We start from the raw sequence: 21,088 nt of genomic DNA, 5'->3' as shown, positions 1-21,088 counted from the left end.
GATTTCTGTAAATTTCAGTTAACTGGTAAACTGAGATATATTGGCCTTCCTCTGACTAGATCCTCAGACATGATCAAACTCAAAATCATATTTGTAGTACCATGTTATGTTTCCAAATGTGATAGTCCATAAGCCTCCTATGAGATTGAGTTTCACTGGACAAAATAATCAGGTTGTTTGAGTGAAAATATATTCCAGAGAAATCTAAGCTGATCTAGGCTTGAGTCTGAAACATCGAGTCAGCTAAGTTTATTTTGAGTAGCTCAAAAATAATTTTTGACTGATTGACAATCCATTGCAGGACTCGGAAGGTGTTGTTGGTACATGAACAATCCGTTGAAGGGGAGTTGATTTTTTCTTCTTTTTTTTTGGGGGGGGGGGGCACAAACTCTGACCCTAAAGTAAGTAATCGGGGTTAAAATTTGTATCAGATTAGGGCTAGCGCAGAACAGATTAGGAGAAGGCTGAATAACTCATAAACCGGCGTTCTTTTAGGCTGAAAATCTGGTTGAACCACCTTTAGGAACCAACCAGTCCGAAAATATGGCTGAAATCCACCACAAATGAAGGAGTGTGATTGGCCCACTAGTGGGTTGTGACTTGAATAGAGTATGGCCTCTGGCATTGCATAAAACAGACTTTAAAAAAGAGGGTGTTAAGGTGGCGTCCAAAGGGGTTGGTTGACAGATTTTGGGGTTCCATATATGCCAAATATGGACTGAAACAGAAAGGGATTGATTTAAGTTATGAATGAAACTTGTATGCTGATAACTAGGTTTGATGTCAAAATAGATTACAAAGGGGTAATCAGTCCCAATAAAGTCCATAACAAGTTCCAACAAACACTTAGAACTCATCATATTCGATATAAAAGACAAATATGGAAAATAGTCACAGAAATTAGGTCAAATACCTCCACCTGATAACCCACTAATCACGGCTCTGCTGGGCTCAATATTCTGGTCGAGACTGTCGAGTGTGGCTCTTATAAATTATAATACTTGATAAAACCTTCAAACAGGTGCAGGAACTGATCTCAGGTTGAGGAGATACAAAGGTAACCAGAACTGGGCAGAATTAGGGTTAACTTGGGAGATTTTTAATATCTCACAAACTAGCCGCAGACAGGCCCCATGCTGGTTGAGTCTCTCTCTTAGAGGGGCCAACAGACCGACTGACTTCAGGTTTGGGAGTTACATCTGGTCGAAATCGCTAAGATAATAGAGTATTGATTTAGGCAGCAGGTTAGGTTCTGTTCTTCAATCTGTTGCTGCTGTTAGGCTGATCTTGGGGAATGGCTCTCAGGCTGGGTCTCTCAGCACAACTATCTCGGCTGTTGATCATTCTTTCTTAGGAAAATATTTGCATAACAAACATAAAATTTGATTCTCAAAAACTTCTGTTTCAATCCATCAACCAAGGTTATATGGCCTTTTGAAATTGAGTTACAACTTTTAAATCTAAATTTGGAAACAAAAAATTTGAAATAGAACTCCTAACTTCCTAACTTGCAAACCAAGAAAAATTTAAAATTAGAAACTAACTAGAATTCATTCTTTGTCTAACAAGAAATCCTAAAAAAGGAAACGAATCTTACTACCTAACTTAATAACTAAAATAGCAAAAAAAAAAAAAAAAAATCCTTCGAAATCGATACTTGGGGCTAAGTATCCACTAAAGACAAAATTGTAGGTTTGCAGATTTGATGGTGAAATCGATAGAGCTGAAGGGGCTGCTTCTAGAAGTCTCTTCCTTCTTCAATCGATCGGAACAACTGTGGTGCTTCTAGAAGAACTTTATGAGGAGATAACATTGCTGCTCAATGGAGAGAAGTAACCTATCTGTTGCTGGATCGACGGAGTTGAAAAGGAAACAAACAGAACCAGATCTAGATTGGCTTGATGGGCTGGCTGAACCATAGCAAACCAAATCAAACTGAACCAGATTTGGACAGAGCTCGGCTGAACTTCTTGGAACCAGATCTGGGCTGCAATACTGATTCGGGTTGTCACCCTACCTACATCAAGTAATTGATGTCAGACTAAATTACCATGGGGTAATCAGCCCCAGTAAAGTCCATAACAAGCTCCAACAAACACTTAGAACAGATTAGATTCGATAGAAAATACAGATCTGGGAAATAGACTCAGAAATTAGATCAAATACCTCCACCTGATAACTCACGAATCTGGGCTCAATATTCTGGTCAAGTGTGGCTCTTATAATACTTGATAAAACCTCCAAACAGGTGCAGGAACTGACCTCAGGTTGAGGACATACAACGTTAACCTGAATTAGTGCAGAATTAGGGTTAACATGGGAGATTTGTAATATCTCACAAACTAGCCCACGGATAGGCCCCCAATGCTAGTCGAGTCTTTCTCCTAGGGGGTCCAATAAAACCCTCAAAGGTTGTCTCTAACTGACTTCTGGTTTGGGAGTTACAGCAGGTCGAAATCTCGAAGAGAAAAAAGTATCGATCTGAGCAGCAGGGCAGGTTCTGTTCTTCATTCTATTGGTGCTGTTAGGCGGATCAAGGCTGCTTTTTCAGGGCTTGATTAGTGACTCAACTTTCAAATAAAACAAGTAAAATAGAAGAGGGAAGAAATAGAGAGGAGAAAGGATAGAGGGATAGATGTGGGTGGGGGGAATGGCTATCTCAGCCTAGGTCTCTCACCCACAGCTATTTTAGCTGTTGATCATCCTTTCTCAGGAAACAATATGCATAACAAGCATAAAATTTGATTCTCAAAAACTTCTCTTTCGTTCTTTGACCAAATAGCGTTGTGAAATTGAATTACAATTTTAAATTCTAAATTTGGAAACAAAAAAACTGAAATAAAACTTTTGACTTCGTAACTTGCTAACCAAGAAAGATTTAAAATTAGAAACTAACTATGACTTAGTCTTTGCCTAGCAAGAAATACTAAAATAGGAAACAAATCTTACTACCTGACTTAATAATAAAATAGAAACAAAATTCCTTCGAAATTGATACTGGGGGGCTAAGCATTCACAAAAGACAAAATTGCAGTATTGATGGTGAAATCAATAGAGCTAAAGGGGCTGCTTTTAGAAGTCTCTTTCTTCTTCAATCTAAGGGAGCTGTAGTGCTTCTAGAAGAACCTTTCGAGGACAAAAACTGATGAGAAAATATTTCTGCTTGATGGAGAGAAGTAACCTAATCTATTGTTGGATCGATGGAGTCAAAAAGGAAACAAACTGAACCAGATCTAGGCTGGCTCGATGGGCTAGCTGAACCATAGCAAGCCAAATCAAACTGAACAAGATTTGGACAGAACTTCCTGGAACCAGATCTGGGATGCAATACTGGTTCTAGTTGCGACTCAACCTACATCAACGTCCAAACAGGTTATCACGGGAAAAAAAGCAGAGTAAGGGATGGGTTTTGATCGGACCTGTTAGTATCTGAAATAACACTGGAATAGAAAAAACAATGGTAACAAACAGTAGCTGTGACTGTGAGAACATAACTCTTCAGGCTATGACCCTGGGAATTTACCCACTTGAAGCTCCACCGAATAGCTATCCTTCCAGTCCTCTAATGTTCCATTTATTCAATTCAAAAAACTGAAATTATGATAAGACTCCATATCTATTGACTAAATTACCCTAAACCCTCTATTCTTAAGATCGACACAATTTTCAGACTTTCCAAAAGATGTAGACTTGAAGGTCACGTAGGCATGTAAATAGAATTTCCTAGAAACTACTTGGACTGAAAAATTGAAACCAAATATTGATTCTTGCTTTAACCTTCTAAAAACCCTAAGAAGGTAAAGCTAGCACATAATCCTGTATAGGACACCAATTCCTTTGGTCTTTTAGAATTGCCTCATTACATTAGAAATCCCAAAACTGCTAATCCCGTGACCCGTGTAACTCATTGATGCTTTGAGTTTAGAACTAATGAAGCCGAATCAGACAGATTTGTATCCTTTGCCTACACCAGGACCGTTGAGATTTGAAATAAAGCAGCAAATAAAGCAGCAAATGTATACTGATTAAAATCAGTCAATTCAGACTTCCAAAGGCCATTGTGCAACTACCTCTGTTCTTTCAATTCTGTGAAGTACAACGAAGTAGGTACAGCCAAAGCAAAGAGATCAAATATTTAGGCTGTTACAATCGCTTATCCCAAAAGCTTGCGCTGTTAAGTAAGGGCTATAGCAATGTATATCAACACATATCAAATACCCCCTCATACGTGCAGGTCCACACACACACGACTCTGCATGTGACATCATCACGTGGCACCAAGGGGCACAAAGCATAGGGGCACGACAACACATAACACAAACCCCTCACATTTACTAGGAATCGAACATCTGATTTCCTGGATTTGATGTGATGTTCCAACCGCTTATCCCAAAAGCTCCAGCTCTTAACTAAGGGCTATAGCAATTGTATCAAGTCTCAACACACAATCAACGTGGGAAAAACAAAAGATAAAAGCTGCTATGGAAGAACACCAAAACAATAGTTGAAAGAACATGTGTAACCGCCAACAGAACAGATGCTTACAACAGGAGATCTGGTACTTGCAACGATTTAGCAGAGATTTTGCTCTTCAGTACTGTTTCATTGGGCTTGTGGAGGACACCGATGAGGAAGAATACCCTATTGGAAAATAGGGGCTATATTCTTTCTACCAGTATCATACTAAAATACCTTAATTCTCATGGATCAGTAACCGTTGATTACAATTGGAATTACTCAACTAAGCCCTAATCTTCTTAGTAGAGACCCGCTACACAATCCTGTCTACCATCCTACTCTCTTCTATGCAGGCCTTATAACAGCATCAACAAACTCAACACCAACTGGGGTCGGCTACATGGATCCATGCAAAACAAAGTATGAAAAACTGAGGTCCAAACAAAGTAGGAGAAATGAAGAAATGAAAAATGAAAATGAAAAAAATGAAAAATGAAAGTAAGAGGAGGGATAACCCAACAAGTCAGGAGAATCTGAACTAAATGGGGTTGGCTACATGGATCCTTGCCCTCCAATAGGGTCTAGTCGAGGTCAGACTTGGGAGAAGACCTAGACTATGCATGTCATTCCTCACTATTTCTCTTATGGTCATTTTAGGCATGCACCTGGCTCTTTTAGCTCCAATTGGAATCAGATCACTCATCACTCCCTATTGGGGCATCCCCAGGAGCTAGGCCTCCGTTGAACGTGGCCATACCACCTTATATGATTTTGTCAGAGCTTGTCATTAATTAGGGCAACTCCCAAATCGGCTCTAATATGTTCATTCCTTAATCCTTCATAGTTTTTCCGCTCATCCGTTTTAGCATCCTCATCTCTACTACACATAGCTTTTGTATATGACACTTTTTAACTGCTCAACATTCCTCCCCATACATCATAGCCGGTCATATAACAGTCCTATAAATTTAAACTTTAAGCTTGAAAGGAATACGTCAGTCACATAACACTCCAGTCGCCCCTCTCCATTTCATCCATCCCACCTTAATTCTCTGTAAAACATTATCCTCTATGTCACATTTATTTATAGTTGACCCCAGATATCTAAAATAGTTACTTTGTGGTATCTCTCTCTCCTCAATTCCTCAATTTTCACCGTGTCATTATCCATTATTGTATGACTAAAGTTACACATCATATACTCCATCTTCGATATACTAATCTTAAAGCCTCTTGTTTCCAAGGTTGATCTTCATTGCTCTAACTTAACGTTAATCCCTGCTCTTGTCTCATCCACCAAAACGATATCATCGGCGAAGAGCATACACCATGGGACCTCGTCTTGAATGCTTTTGGTTAAATCATCCATGATAAGCGCAAACAAATAAGGTCTTAAGGCTGATCCTTGATGTAACCCAACTGTTATTGGGAATTCCTTGCCTTGACCTCCCACAAATCTGACACTAGTCACCACACCTTCACACATATCTTTAATTACATCCATATATTTACTCGACACACCACTTTTCACAAAAATGTGTCAAATTAAATCTCTAGGGACTCTATCATAGGCTTTTTCGAAGTCAATAAAGACCAGATTGAGATCCTTCTTGCTAGCTCTATATCTTTCCGTGAGCCTTCACAATAGGTAAATAGCTTCTGTTGTGGATCTACCGTGAGCCTTCACAATAGGTAAATAGCTTTTGTTGTGGATCTACCTGACATAAAGCCAAGTTGGTTTTCTGAGATGAGTCTCTCTTAGGTGGGCTTCAATGACTTTTTTCCCATAGTTCATGGTATGGCTCCTTAGTTTTATGCTTCTATAGTTATTGTAGCTCTGCATATCACCTTTATTTTTGTAGATCGGAACAATAATGCTTCTCCTCCATTCATTTGGCATTTTCCGTGTGTTCATAATCTTGTTAAATAGGTTAGGTAACCAATATACTCCATATGCTCGTACGGTCTTCCACACTTTTGTTGGGATCTCATTTGGGCCTGATGTTTTGCCTACTTTCATCTTTCTTAAGGCTTCTTTAACTTCCGCCACACCAACCTTTCATATTTATCTATGACGTGTGGTGTCTTGATGAATAATCCAATCTTCCGTGTCATTCCTACTCGAACCATCCCCATTTGGTAGGGTCATAGATATACTCATCCCATCTCTTCACAGTGTCCTCATCCCTTACCAATACTCTTCCATCATCTAAATTCCTTCAGCTTGCACCATCAGTTCTCAGCAACACAGTCATTTTGCCTTTTGGACATGATTGAACCATCTCAATCAACTTTCTGACATCTTGTGTGGTGTTACCTCTATGTTCCTGCAAATGTTTCTATTTCTGATTTACACTTTCTGCTCATGCCACCCATCCATCTCAACATCCACATGTCATGTACACATATTACCTATTTTCTGTTATTAGATGGACAGCATTCTATGTTTTTCATAAATTTTAGGTATACAGGAATATGTTAATCATGCAATACTCAAGAAGTACTCTTCCAGTTAATCTCCACAGCTCTGGTTTTATGGGTAGCATCCCGCTCGATCTATTCCTTCTTTACTACTGGTTGACCCTAGCTAATATAGATCATTTGTTGGTACATGTCTTGGTGATGAATCTTAACTACCACATTTCTAATCCCACTGCTGGGAGCATTGCTGTTGCTTCCATTTACCTCTTCTTTTTGGTTGATAACCTAATTTTTTTTCTTATTTTAGTCCCATAGGCATAATGTGTAGCTCCAAAAAAAAAAAAAAAAAGTGGTAGATCCACAGCCTGATCTCATATTTACTGCACTGAGTTAATAATGTTGGGTTCCAATTGATGTGCCTTACATTCAGTCTAAGTTGATCATTTTTCTATAATTTTACATCTTGTTTCAGTCAGTTCTATTTTGATGTTTCTCTCCTTTTTGGCTCCAGGATTAAGAAGTTGATCGACATGGATGCATTAGGGCTTTCACGTTTGGCACTGATTGTGCTTGACATGCAAACAGATGCCAAGGGATATTCCTTGTTTACTCTTCCACAAGTCAGGTTTAACATTGGAAACCCCTATATCCTTGTAGTTTTCTTAGTTTTTGAGTAGGTATATCCCTGGACATTGTATTACAATTCCCATTTCCTTATTTTTTTCAGTGCTGAGTTCTGGGACCTCTATAAAAATTTTCACCAGCAAGTGGTCCAGGGTGATTTACGTATCTCTCTCTATGGCCCTATACCAGTAGGCACCGAGGTGACAAATGGAGTTCCTGATGAATGAGTCCCAGTTCACCAAGGTACTAACTTTGAGTTGCTATATACGCATCATGTTGATAATTCATGTAGCTCAGCTTACATTTCCATAATGTTTTCTGTTCATTCAGTTATATGTTTGAGGTTTTCACCGTTGCTGTTCTCTTGGATGCTTATGTCTTCAATGTTAGATGGCACTATTAAATGCTTGAGCCTTGAAGCTGTAATCCTGTCATCTGATTGGCTTCTGTTAAAGCCAAGTAAAAGGACAGAGCCAATGAGGTAAATGCATCATAAATCATCACCATTCCACAATCAAATTTAGGAAATTTGTAGAGTCCAGTATCTGGCTAGACAGCCTAAAGTTGGCATGTTAGGAGTCATCTAAATTGCTTTCTTTTCGACCCCTTTCAGCAATAAAGGATCCAGTGGTCATGGTCAAGGCTCTCATCACTAGAAAGCATAGTTTTTAAGGCGGTAAGGCAATGGAGGCATTTGAGGGTCTTTTGGAGCGCCTTAGCTATAAGGCAGGCATAAAACGTCGCCTTATCGACTAAAGCGTTCCTGTGTAATTTTTTTATAAAACCAATCTATTTGGCTCAAATCCTAGTTGAATCCTATTACTCAGATGTTAAATAAATATTAAAGGTTCATATTCATACCAATGTAAGATATTCATCAAGAAAACAAATCAATAAAGTGAATAAACTAAGTTCATCTTCATCAATCATCAATCATCAATCATCAATCATATTAACATATAATATAAATACATAATTATGAAACAAAATTATAAATATAAAGAAAAGAAGGCAAAAAATACTAGTATTTATTATACTTACCTCTATGATGCCAAAATGAGTGCCTAAGCCCTAAGGTCATCCACTATATTTCTACTCCTGTCAAAGAAGAATGAAGCTCACCGCTGCCGGAGCAAAATGATCGCCTGGATCAGTGGTTCTTCCTTGTTCCTTGATTCCTTCTCAAAGCCCTTTCTTAAAACCCTTGATAAAATCCAAACCCTGTTTGTGAATTGTGTTTTGTTTTATTTGTTTTTGTTATTTTTGGTGGAGTAAAGCTGATCCCATACATCTCAAGTGTTAATAAAAACCATACACCTACCAATAAAAAATATATATTTGGAATCTTCATCAAGTAATTTTAAAATGTGTTAAAAAAAAAAAAAAAAAAAAAAAACCATAAGGCGCCACTTCACATGAGGCAGAACATTGCCTTACCATCTATAGACCGCATCAACGCCAAGATTGCCTTACCAGCGCCTTAAAAACTATGCTAGAAAGTCTTCGGAAAGATGGCTTACCCGCATTGGTGGGTAAGCTTCTCGAGCTTCTTCTCCTGGGGTTCCCAAAGCCAGATTCTTGGAGCAAAAATTTGGACCTAACCAAATTTTTCAGTTTGGAATCTTTACCACCTGAATAAAGAGAAGCAAAGATGCTGGAAGGATGGGCTTCTGCGCTGTTGCACTAGAGGTGTTAAAGATTCCAAACTGACAAATTCTGGTTGGATTGGCTCCCTAGAGGCTGCCTTCTAGGACCAAGAGCAAAAACCCATAAGCTTACTAATGCAGCAGCGCTCTGATGGATTGATCCAAACCGGCTCCAAAACCTGGACCAAGACCCATATCCAATTTGGGTTCCAAGTTACTAATTTGGGTTCAAGATTAATAGAATATTCTATGATTTTATTTTATTTGAGAATATTTGTTATATTTTATTTTAGATTTTTTTGGGGTAGCTGTTAGGTAAGTAGAAATTTCTAATTTCTAGCTTTATTGTGTTTCTATTTTATTAGACTTTAATTTAGGAAGCAATTAAGATTTTCTATTTCAATCTTAAGAGTTTTATTTTGATTTAATATAAGTAAGGCATGTAACCCAAGGAATGAGTTAGTTGATTAACGAAGAATGAATTGATTGGAACCCCCCTGCGTTGCTGTCTTCTTCCCCCCCCCTTCTCCTTCTTCCAAGCGACCTCTCTACCCTTTCTTCCTTCTTCTGTGAGACTCTTCCCCCACCCCCTCTCTTCCTCTCCTTCCTTCATCTGTGAGATTCTTCCCCTGCCCCTTCTCTTTTAATCTATGCAAACCCCCCTTGTGCGATCACCTCCCCTGCCCTCTTCTTCCCTACGATATCAGTCTCGCTCTCTCACTTCATTTCTTCCATTCTCTTTCTTCAACCTTATTATTGTCTGTTGTTCTTTCCATACCTTGTTCTGAGCGATATTACCAGATCCAAAATAAAGCTTTGTTGAAACATTATTTCCAACAGATTAACCCCTAAGATTTGGACCGAAGCTTGGCTCTAGACGATTCAAACCCTTGAGCCCCTAGGCTGAAACCCTTCCCTGTGGTGAGGAACAAGGCTGAAATCCCAATTAACGCCAGATTTGTTTCAACATCAACTTGGTCGAGTAATACTTGGAGTTTGGAGATGTGCTCAGTTGATCTCAAGAGACTTGGAGATTACGAAGCTTTATCCCAGATTTCAGATCAGAGGAAAGCTTGCTTGCTGAGATTTTCCCCTTAGAACCAGCGCCTCTGAGTTTTGTCCAGAGGTTGAAGACAACCCCAAAATAGAATCGTGGGTTGTTTACCCTATTTAATAATTTAACCCCTTTTTCCTCTATTGCCCTTCCCCTTACCTAGTTATTACCTAAGTTTCAGCTTACCCATCTTTCCAAAAATTCCCCTCCCTCAGCTCACGTTCTCCATTCACTTGTTTTCAAATTTTTAGCTTGGTTTCCAATAATTGCAATTTTGCCACTTTTTGTAAAGAACACCAAATTAATTTCCAAAACTGAGTTCTCTTTGGAATTAATTCCAGATCTGTCCCCACTCGGCTATTTTACTCTAATAGGGTTTTAAAGTGTGCCAGAAATTACAATATTGCCACTGGTTTGCTTAAATTCTCAGTCAACCAGGTTCAAATATTTTTGGGCCCACCGGCCCCGCATTATCTGGTATCAGAGCGAATTTGCTGTCAACTTGTTTACTCCAATGGTTGCTTACACCACCCCCTCATCTGTACTGTGGACTCGGTTACTTCGATAGAATGAAGAGATGTTGAAGATGATTAGAGCTTTTAAAAAATAATTGGTTGCTAGTAGGATAGAAAGGGAAGCATATAGGATAGAAAGGGAAACACAAGCTGTTACCCTCTAGGACATTAACACAACACTTGATGCCCTAGAGTCACATATTTGGAAATCCGGTGGACAGTAATGTCACGTTACTCATTACATTGGGACGACACCTCAAGAACTGTGCCCCCATCTAGAGACTATTACATCAAGCTTTGCTATCGATGTTGAAGATGAACGGGACGATTCGATGAAGGATGCTTCTGAAGAACTAATCGATGGCCCGATCTCATTTGTGAAGCCCCACCATTCGATTATGATCAAAATCGTATCATTTGTTGACCATCAGAAGATTGTGACCATTGATCGCGAGGTGTGCTAGATCTTTACCCCATTGGAGCCATTGATCGAGGATGTTGATCGAGTGGTGTTGATTTTCTCTTTCTATAAAACTCGTGGACGAGTTTTTCTAAACAATAAGGGAGTTGATGCAGCGGCGCTCTGATGGATCGACCCAAACCCGCTCCAGAACCTGGACCAAGACCTATATCCAATTTGTGTTCCAAGTTACTAATTTGGGTTCAAGATTAATAGAATATTTTATGATTTTATTTTGTCTGAGAATACTTGTTATATTTTATTTTAGGTTATTTTGGGGTAGCTATTAGGTAAGTAGAAATTTCTAATTTTTAGTTATATTGTGTTTCTATTTTATTAGACTTTAATTTAAGAAGCAATTAAGATTTTCTATTTCAATCTTAGGAGTTTTATTTTGATTTAATATAAGTATGGCATGTAACCCAAGGAATGAGTTAGTTGATTAACGAAGAATGAATTGATTGGAACCCCCCTGCGTTGCTGTCTTCTTCCCCCCCCCTTCTCCTTCTTCCAAGCGACCTCTCTACCCTTTCTTCCTTCTTCTGTGAGACTCTTCCCCCACCCCCTCTCTTCCTCTCCTTCCTTCATCTGTGAGATTCTTCCCCTGCCCCTTCTCTTTTAATCTATGCAAACCCCCCTTGTGCGATCACCTCCCCTGCCCTCTTCTTCCCTGCGATATCAGTCTCTCTCTCACTTTATTTCTTCCATTCTCTTTCTTCAACCTTATTATTGTCTGTTCTTTCCATACCCTGTTCTGAGCGATATTACCAGATCCAAAATAAAGCTTTGTTGAAACATTAGTTCCAAAAGATTAACCCCTAAGATTTGGACTTAAGGAAGCTTGGCTCTAGACGATTCAAACCCTTGAGCCCTTAGGCTGAAACCCTTCCCTGTGGTGAGGAACAAGGCTGAATCCCAATGAACGCCAGATTTGTTTCAACATCAACTTGGTCGAGTAATACTTGGAGTTTGGAGATGTGCTCAGTTGATCTCAAGAGACTTGGAGATTACAAAGCTTTACCCCAGATTTCAGATCAGAGGAAAGCTTGCTTGCTGAGATTTTCCCCTTAGAACCAACGCCTCTGAGTTTTGTCTAGAGGTTGAAGACAACCCCAAAACAGAATCGTGGGTTGTTTACCCTATTTAATAATTCTCCATGTTGCTACAACTTTCACGTGGTTATCTCCTTGACTCCATTGTGAAGAATTGAAAATCTGTCTAGGATATCTATTCCCAGGCGGGGAATGATGCTCAGGTCTTTAAGCTTTGCCAGAAGGTTCATGATCTGAGGTAAAGAGGCTCACTATATCATAGTACTATGATTTGTGGACACTATGACTGTGCTGGACTTTTGCGAGGAGTATACTCCTTACACCCCTGCAGATGTCACCATTTTCAGAAGCAAGAGGACAAGATTCGGATTTATGACTTTCTGGCAAGTTTTAATGTGGAGTTTGATCAGCTACGGTCCCAGGTTTTGAATTGTGACCCCTTTCCTACCTTGGATCAAGCCTATGCTGTGATCCAACTCGAGGACAATTGACATACCACTGTGCTTCCATAGCTTGCTGCCACTCCTACTGAGAGATCTGCACTTGTCTCTGGTACTTAAGTCTCTTAGTGCAGCCTCACAGTTTGGTGGCTTCTCTACCAGAGCTTCAGTGAAGTGCGATTACTGTGGGAAGGAGCGTCACACCAAGGAGTAATGTTGGAAACTTCATAGCCGTCCTGTTGATACATCTGGCAAGGGTTGAGGGAAGGGTCGTGCCGGTACTCCTGGCAAGCCAACCATACTGAGAGCCCTGACTCTGACTCTGCTCCTAGCACCTCAGTAACCTTTATCATTTGATGAGCTGACTGACCTCCGATGCCTTTTGACACATTCGGACTCTCCTGTGCCAGCCACTGTGAGCTCGACACATTCTACCCCTTCTAGGTTAGGTATCTCCTTCTGTGGCCATATTATATTTGCCTCTTCTACCCCTTGGATTATAGACTTTGGGGCTTCTGATCATATGACAGGCCGCATGCCTCTTTTCTCACAGTACACTACCTACCCTTGTAATGGTAAGGTCAAGTTAGCTAACGGGACTTATTCCACTATTTAAGGAAAGAGATTTGTTAGTTGTACCGCTTCTTTATCTCTTTCTACTGTATTTGCATGTTCGTTTTTTTTTCCCTACTAATATTTTGTCCATTAGTAGTCTTACTTCCAGTCTTAATTGCAAAGTCACATTTTTCCCCGTCTCATTGTGTTTTCCAAATTTGGTGACAAGAGAAATCAGTGGCTCTGGCAAGGTGTGTGGTGGTCTATATTTGCTTGATGATGACTCGGCATTGGTCTCTGGTCAGGCTCTTCAGACTTCTACGTCACCTCCCGTGTCTGGGTTATTACAATGGCATCGTCGATTAGGACATCCCCCTTTGGGAACTTTTGCTAGGGTTTTTCTTTTTAAAAATTATAGTTTGATCCTTTTTTTTTTTATGAGGTATGTGTTTTGGACAAACAAACTTGGATCCCTTATTCTGAATCTGGAAATAAAAGTACCACGCCTTTTTTATTGATACATTTTGATATTTGGGGTCCATCCCGCTATGTGCCTGTCAATGGTTGTCAGTGGTTTGTCTCTTTTATTAATTGTCATTCTCAGACCACTTGATTTTATATGATGCGAACCAAGGGCGAGACCTATTTCTTTCAGCAGTTTCACCACATAGTCCAGACTCAGTTTGGTGCTACCATTAAGATCCTTTGAAGTGACAACGGTCTTGAATACTTCGAAGGGTCCTTTCAGGCTTACCTTTTCGATCATGGGATGATCCATCAAACTAGTTGTGTGGATACTCCGGCTCAAAATAGGGTTGCTGAGCGAAAGAATCGCCACCTTTGTAAGGTAGCACGCTCTCTCATATTTGAGATGCATGTTCCTCCTTGGTACTGGAGTGACGCAATTCTCACTGTTGTCTTTCTTATCAACAGAATGCCTTCTTGAATCCATTCCTTCCGCTCCCCTCTGGATCTTCTCCAAGGTTTCATTGATTTTCCTGTTCCTCCTAAGGTATTTGGTAGTGTTTGCTATGCTCGCGACCATCATCCTCATGGAAGGGTTGATCCTCGTGATCTCTGGTACATTTTTCTGGGGTGTGTTCCTACTCAGAAAGGCTATCGTTGTTTTAATCCTGCCACTCGTTGTTGGTTTGTGACTGTGGATGTTGTCTTCCACAAACCTGCGTCATATTATACTGCGAAACCTCTTCAGGGGGACTCTCCTTCCATTGTGGAAGATGTGCCGCCACCTCCTGAGCATTCTATCCTTGCCAGTGTTCTGTTTCAGGGGGAGATTGACAGTCCTACTTTGCCTCGGCCAGAGATATGTGTTTATAGTTGCAGACAGCGGACTCAAACCACTTTACCTCCAACATCTACCCTACCTTGCCAGTTGTCTCCTTTCGAGATTGATCTTGTCCTCTTGGACCCAGGTTATTCTCCTTTTGTTGCTCTGTCTCTTGAGTTGCCTATTATTGTTCGTAAAGGCACTCGGTCTTGTACTTTACATCCTATTGCTAAAATTGTTTCTTGTGACTCACTTTCTCCCTCCTATTATAGTTTTGTGTCTTCTCTTTCCTCTGTGCCCATTCCTCATACCTGGCAGGAAGCGAGTGTAGAATCACAATGGCAGGCAGCTATGGTTGAAGAGATACAGGCTCTGAAGCATAGTTGTCATGGCGTCGCCAAGGCGCCGACTTAGCGGAAAACTAACAAATCAGTAGGCCGATTTGCTTGAGTTACGATTGGCGTGCGCCATATCAAGATTGGTGTCGCCAAGTCGGCGTGTTATACAAGATTAGGGTACATAGCGGTTGTTTTTTCTTTGCATTTTTTATTTATTTTATTTTAGTTATTAACATTGATTCTCTTTTTTAGATTGTTATTGACAAGTTATTTGTAGGTGTATTATGCTTCCATACACGCCACTACATTTGAACAAGTGTAAAAGCCCAAAAGGCAAATTTGTCTAAAATCCTCATTCCTCAACCTCTAGAGTCCTCGACTCTTGATTGTGAATTGTGAAACCCTCGAGCCCTCGACTGTGAACCCTCGATAGTGAAAGTGAAACTGTTCTTCATTGCTGGCTTCGATAATTCTTGGTACTCTTTGGCGAGTATTCATCTGGCTTAGATAGATTATAGGTCGCGACATTCTCATTTTCTGACAGCTCAGGTAAGTCTCTATGGCTCTAGTCCTCTTCTTCAGTGCTTTTTCTTCCTTAATCCTCTCTCCTTTTTTTTTTTGGCCGACTTTTCTTCCTCTTTGGCTTCACTCGTCACTTATTCTTCTTCCATAATACTCTGGTTTTTCTTTTCCCCGATTGCTCTTCCTCTTTGTCTTCACTCTTCAGTTCTTCTTTGTCTTCACTCTTCAGTTCTTCTTTCTCTTCATTAGTTCAGTTCTTCTTCTTCTACTACTTCATCTTCTTCAGTCTTCTTCTTCAACCCTTCAACACTGCAACTGCAAGTCTTCAATAATCAATAATGGTAAACAGCCCAAAAAAAAAAATCATCTTTTAAGTTTTCTTTCGGATTTGAAGGAACCTGATCTCAAATCATTACCAGATTAAATACATCCATTGAATTGCGCTTTTGCTGATAAAAAATGCACTCGTCCATTAGCAGAAGTTGTATATATGAGGCCTAAATTTGGTTGAGCTACCAATTGTCAAATGCTGTTCTCCGGAAATTTTCCTCATAGGAACTTAGGATAATTTCATTTCTTCTCATTTATATTTAGAGCCATAATAATCAACCATCTTGGTTTGCTTTCATGATTGATTCTTGAATAACATGTTGCAGGTCCCTGTCCTTTTTTAAGGAGTCAGTCACACATTAAATCCTTTTTAAGGAGTCAGTCACACATTAAATCCTGCCAATAAGTTGATTTTTTATGACTTGATGTACATGTTAATTTTTTTTTATGAATTGATGTATAACTGTATAAGTCAATAATTCATGATGATTTTTGATGATTTGATAATGCTTAATGTTGATGTTATATGTTATAGGATATATATTGTAGGCTTGTAGCATACTAAATAACTTTAGAAAATAGGAAAATAAAAAATAACACATGGGCAATTTGACCGCAACAGGCGATTAATCGCCGAATTGATTAGCTACCCCTCTACCGCCTCGGATCACTATGACGTCATGACAACTATGCTTTGAAGAAGAATGACATATGGGATCTAGTGTGTCTTCCCTCACAAAAAAAGACAATTGGGTGCAAGTGGATCTTCACAGGAAAACAGAAGGTTGATGGTATAGTGGATCAGTACAAGGCCAGACTTGTTGCCAAGGGCTTCACTCACAATTATGGGATTGACTACCAGGAGACTCTTGCTCTAGTTGCTCAGATGAACATAATTTGTGTTATCTTAGCTTGTGCCACTCATGGTTTAAAGTATCTCTGATACCGATACGATACCTCCAATACGTATCTTAAATTTAGCCGACCGATACGATACACACCGATACGATACGATACATGAAAATTTTAAAATCCTTTCGTATCGATATATATGCTACGATACATACCAATATGCACCTATACACATCGATATGTATTGATACTCTATAAAAAATATAAAATCGAGGTGAAATATACATTTTGGTATGTATCGGTGCATATCTGTGAATATTGGTATGTATCAATCGGTACGTATCGGTAAGTATCGATCGGTACATATCGGTATGTACCGATACAATGCTCTATGGTCATATAATGGCTAAGATGGGTATTTTTTAAAAAACACGATTTTTTAAGGGATTTTTGTTCCAAAGTTGTTGCCAGCCATATTTCTCTCTAACTAAAGTAGAAATCAAGGTTGGGAACAAGGATTTTATATTTATGGGACAACTACAAACCTTGAATTCGTAGTGCGATGCGTTTAGTGTTTATGCATAATACATGTTATCAGTAGCTTTTTTTAACAAATTTTTTTATGAAAAAGTGTTTAAAAAGGTGTTTCATATCCATTTATATGCGTATCTTTAGTGTATTTTAGTGTATCTCCGATACGATACGATACCTTTCAATACGTATCTTAATTTTGGCAGACCGATACGGCGACCGATACCGATACTTTAATCCTTGGGTCACTGTTAACTTAGATTGGGATCTTCAATAGCTAGATATGAAGAATGCCTTCATGGGGAACTTGAGGATGAAGTGTATATAGACATTGTTCCTAGGTTCACTTGCTCCAAAACCCAAGGGAATGTACGTAAGCAATGCAAGCTGAAGTGTGCATTGTATGGGCTGAAGCAATCCCTCGTGCTTGGTTCGGACATTTCTATAAGGCTATGGTTGCTACAGGCTACTCCCAAAGCAATGCGGATCACACTCTGTTTATCAAGAGATCTGGTGGGAAGATTGCTATTCTGATAGCCTATGTAGATGATATTGTTGTTACTGGTGATGATCTGGCAGAAATCTCTTGCCCAAAAGATACTTGAGTGAGGAATTCGGGATAAAAAATCTAGGACAACTTCGTTACTTCCTTGGTCTTCTCGTGGGGTCTACTTCTCTCAGTGGAAGTCTATGCTTGATCTTCTTTATGAGATATGCATGTTGGGGTGTAAGCCGGCAGACACTCCTATTGAAGCTAACAGTCACCTAAGTAGCAAGGAAGGTGATCCTGTGGATAAGGGGAGATATCAGAGATTAGTGAGGTGCTTGATCTATCTTTCTCATATATGCCCTGACATAACATTTGCCGTTAGCCTAGTTAGTTAGTGCATGCATGATCCCTACTCGACTCATATGGAAGTTGTGCTGCGTATTCTCCGGTACTTGAAATCTGCCCTAGGACGTGGCATCATTTTTTCTCCTCATGATCACCTTCTAGTGGAGGCCTTCATGGATACTGATTGGGCAAGTTTCTCTAATGACCGTAGGTCTACTACTGGTTATTACACCTTTGTTGGTAGTAACCTTGTTAAATGGCGAAGCAAGAAGCAAGCCGTGGTTGTAAGCAGAGTTCTGTGCTATAGCACATAATAGTTGTGAGCTCCTATGGCTTCATGGTCTTTTCACTGATTTGGTTGTCCTTGCCACCCTTCCTATGAAGCTCTTTTGTGACAGCAAATTTATCATTAGCATTGCTCATAACCCTATCCAGCATGATCAAACTAAGCATGTGGAGATCGATCAAAACTTCAGCAAAGAGAAGCTGGATATGGGTCTTATCACTGTGCCTTTTGTTCCCAGTAGTGAATTGGCTGATGTATTTATTAAAGGTTTTAGTAGTAAGATGTTTCATCTGATTGTTTGCAAGTTGCGCATATGAGATATCACCAACTTGAGGGGGAGTGTCCTATTTGACCCAAGTCATTACTCCATCCAACATAATGGTATTGGGCTTAACATAATAGGTTTGTATTGTAAATGGGCCAACTTTATAAGCCCATAGCGTGGGGTAGCTGATTCTACATGGATGAGGTGCTAGTTTTACTTTCTAGTTTGGGTTTATTGGAGGATTTAGGCTTAGATTTAGTCTATATTGAGTTTCTATTTGGGTTCGTTATTATTTTTTTTTTTTGAAGAACTATTGAATCTGCTTTTAGATACTTAAGAAGCTCTGAGAGTTTCTATTTTCAGATTCCTTGGTTCTCAAGTCTATAAATTTAGGTAATCCTGAGTTGTGCTTAGAAAGAGAAAGGAGGAAGTCTATAAATACGTGGCATGATCAGTCGTGTGTTTTTAGGAATTGAATGAGTGGGAGTTTAGAGTTAATCTCGAGCGGGTGTTCTGTTGATAAATTCCCAGTGTCATAGTCTGGGTGATTTTTGTTCTTGTTTCCTTGTATTCTGGTTCTGTTTCCACAGTAAAAGATCAGGTTGACCCCTCCTTCCCTAGCCTGTGATGCTCTGTTTTCCTAGCTATTTCTGGATCTATCGATTTTTTTTTTGTAACTTCTGTTACTGAGTTTGGAGTGTTCTGCAACTTATTCTTCAACATGTGCTACTGTTTCTTGTTGAATTCAATTATCATAGTGGAATATATCTGTCTTGGACCCTGTTACAGACTGCTCTGTTCTGGCAGCAACCTGTTAACAGGCATATCACACCCGGAAGCTCTCACTCTGCTTGAGTTTCAAACCCATCCTAGGCCTGTCTTCAGTTATTAGTTTTATCCCTATTGAACCTTATTCTGTCCAGTGCTAACTCTGGTTCAGTTTCCTAATTTCAGTGGTTAAGGTTAGGGTTAGGGTTTGTGGACCCTACATTAGCAAACTCCATGGGTCGAACTGTCACTGTGGTCATCCACTTCATCCATCCATATCAGTGTCACCATGATCCTAGTAAGTTCTGTAAGGTTGGGGTTTGATGGAGCTGGAACCGAGTATGATTCATGTGGGTCCATGGTAAAATTGCTGATTGTTGGTAAATTATCCTTCATTGATTGTCGGTAATTTAATGGGTTTTTCCTGGTACTTTAATAGACAGAGTTTTCTCAAAGGCTGCGCCCATTCATTGCGGTGCTTCAGATGGAGCAGATGGATGCCTGAAAAGAAAAATAAATAAATAAATAAATAATGCAGAAGACATGAATGAATGCATGAGAACCATTATTAGATGGAGTTGATTTCAACAGAATTTTTTTATACACTGATTTCAACAGAATTTTTTTTTATACAATGATTTCAACAGAATTTTTTTTATACAATGATTTCAACAGACTTCAAGAGACCTCCGTGGGCCACTCCCTTGTTGCTGTGTTAAAAGGTCAACTTTGCACTACCAGAAAATTTTGCAATGCGTTAGGAAGCTCTAGGAGCACATAGGAATTAGAAACCAGAGGAATCATCGAAGGATTGTCTCACACAAGGTGATTAGAGATCAGAGTCATCACCAATTGGATCAACTGCAAAGGATTGGTGAAGATGTTGCAGCAGGGAGAGGATGAATGGCCTTGGGAAATGTTTCCTTTTTTTGATGGATGTTAGGGATTTGTTAAATTAGTTAGTTGTAGTAAGTTGGAAAAGAAAAACAGAAATCTGGTTGAAGTAGCCATCAGCTAGCCAAAAATGCTAGGAAGAACATTATTTCATGCTCTGTGTATGATACTTTACCTCTATCTTTACTTTAATGCATTTATTTTCATTTTCTTACCAGAAAAGTTTTTTTTTTTTTGGCAATGTCAAGTGTATCATAGGCATGTAACTGTCCAAGAATCAGTTAAATTTGGTTTGAGTTGATCTTATTCGGCTAGATTCAGATAATTTGGTCAGACTCAGTACACAGAAATCAGCAGAAAAATTTATATCAAAATTTCCCATCCACACTTAACAAATAACCACGGTTATTGGTTTGACATGCTGATTTGATCAGCTCAGCCTATGTTTTTGTAAGTTTGGAATTTGCACCAAACATTAGGGTCAAGCCTGGTTCATCAGTTTGGCCATACTGGTTTAACCGAACCCTAAAGCTTTAATTCTTTAAATGAGAATTTTGGGGTGAAATTAGATAAGGAGAGTTTTGAAGAAGTAAGAGTGGATGGTTAGTAATTAATTCGTTTCAAAGCAACTGGGAACTTCGAAAGTACACCGGTGTGGTGTGTGTATGGTAAGGAATTTTGGGTTTATGAATTATTTTTTAAAGGCAATACCTACTGATCTCTTTATTTAGTGATCCTTACACTTTTCTATGCAAATCAACCTATGACCGGTTTTTTTTTTTGGGTAAGATATGTCCAAGTTTTAAAATCTTGGAATCTGGGACGAGATTGGTTTTTATCGATTCTGATATAAATCAATCGTTCAGACTTGGCCAAAATTGGTTTGATTAAACTGGAATTGGCTTAGCTTGGTTGGACTCTGTACTCATTGAATGTTGTTGACCTTGGAATCAG

General features: G+C 39.3%; 1 protein-coding gene across 4 annotated transcripts in view; it reads left to right on the top strand.

The window, feature by feature from the left end:
• The window catches only part of LOC122089195 (protein CMSS1), a 51,127-nt gene extending 30,425 nt beyond the window's left edge, over positions 1 to 20,702 (top strand). Inside the window, exons 5-7 of one of the 4 annotated variants that reach the window (XM_042658734.1) lie at positions 7,391 to 7,504; positions 7,607 to 7,746; positions 20,382 to 20,702. In XM_042658734.1, coding sequence (XP_042514668.1) covers positions 7,391 to 7,504; positions 7,607 to 7,730 — 238 coding nt within the window. In that variant the 3' untranslated portion in view covers positions 7,731 to 7,746; positions 20,382 to 20,702. Of the gene's footprint in view, positions 1 to 7,390; positions 7,505 to 7,606; positions 7,747 to 16,029; positions 16,236 to 19,915; positions 20,357 to 20,381 lie in introns of those variants that run through there. The other 3 variants (XM_042658732.1, XM_042658733.1, XM_042658735.1) reach the window with 3 other exon arrangements.
• Positions 20,703 to 21,088: the final 386 nt, after the last annotated feature.

The sequence above is a fragment of the Macadamia integrifolia genome, chromosome 9 (genome assembly GCF_013358625.1).
Source record: "Macadamia integrifolia cultivar HAES 741 chromosome 9, SCU_Mint_v3, whole genome shotgun sequence".
NCBI classification, from domain to species: Eukaryota; Viridiplantae; Streptophyta; class Magnoliopsida; order Proteales; family Proteaceae; genus Macadamia; species Macadamia integrifolia.
Note: the sequence above shows the minus strand (reverse complement) of the source record. Positions and strands in the feature narration are given on the sequence as shown.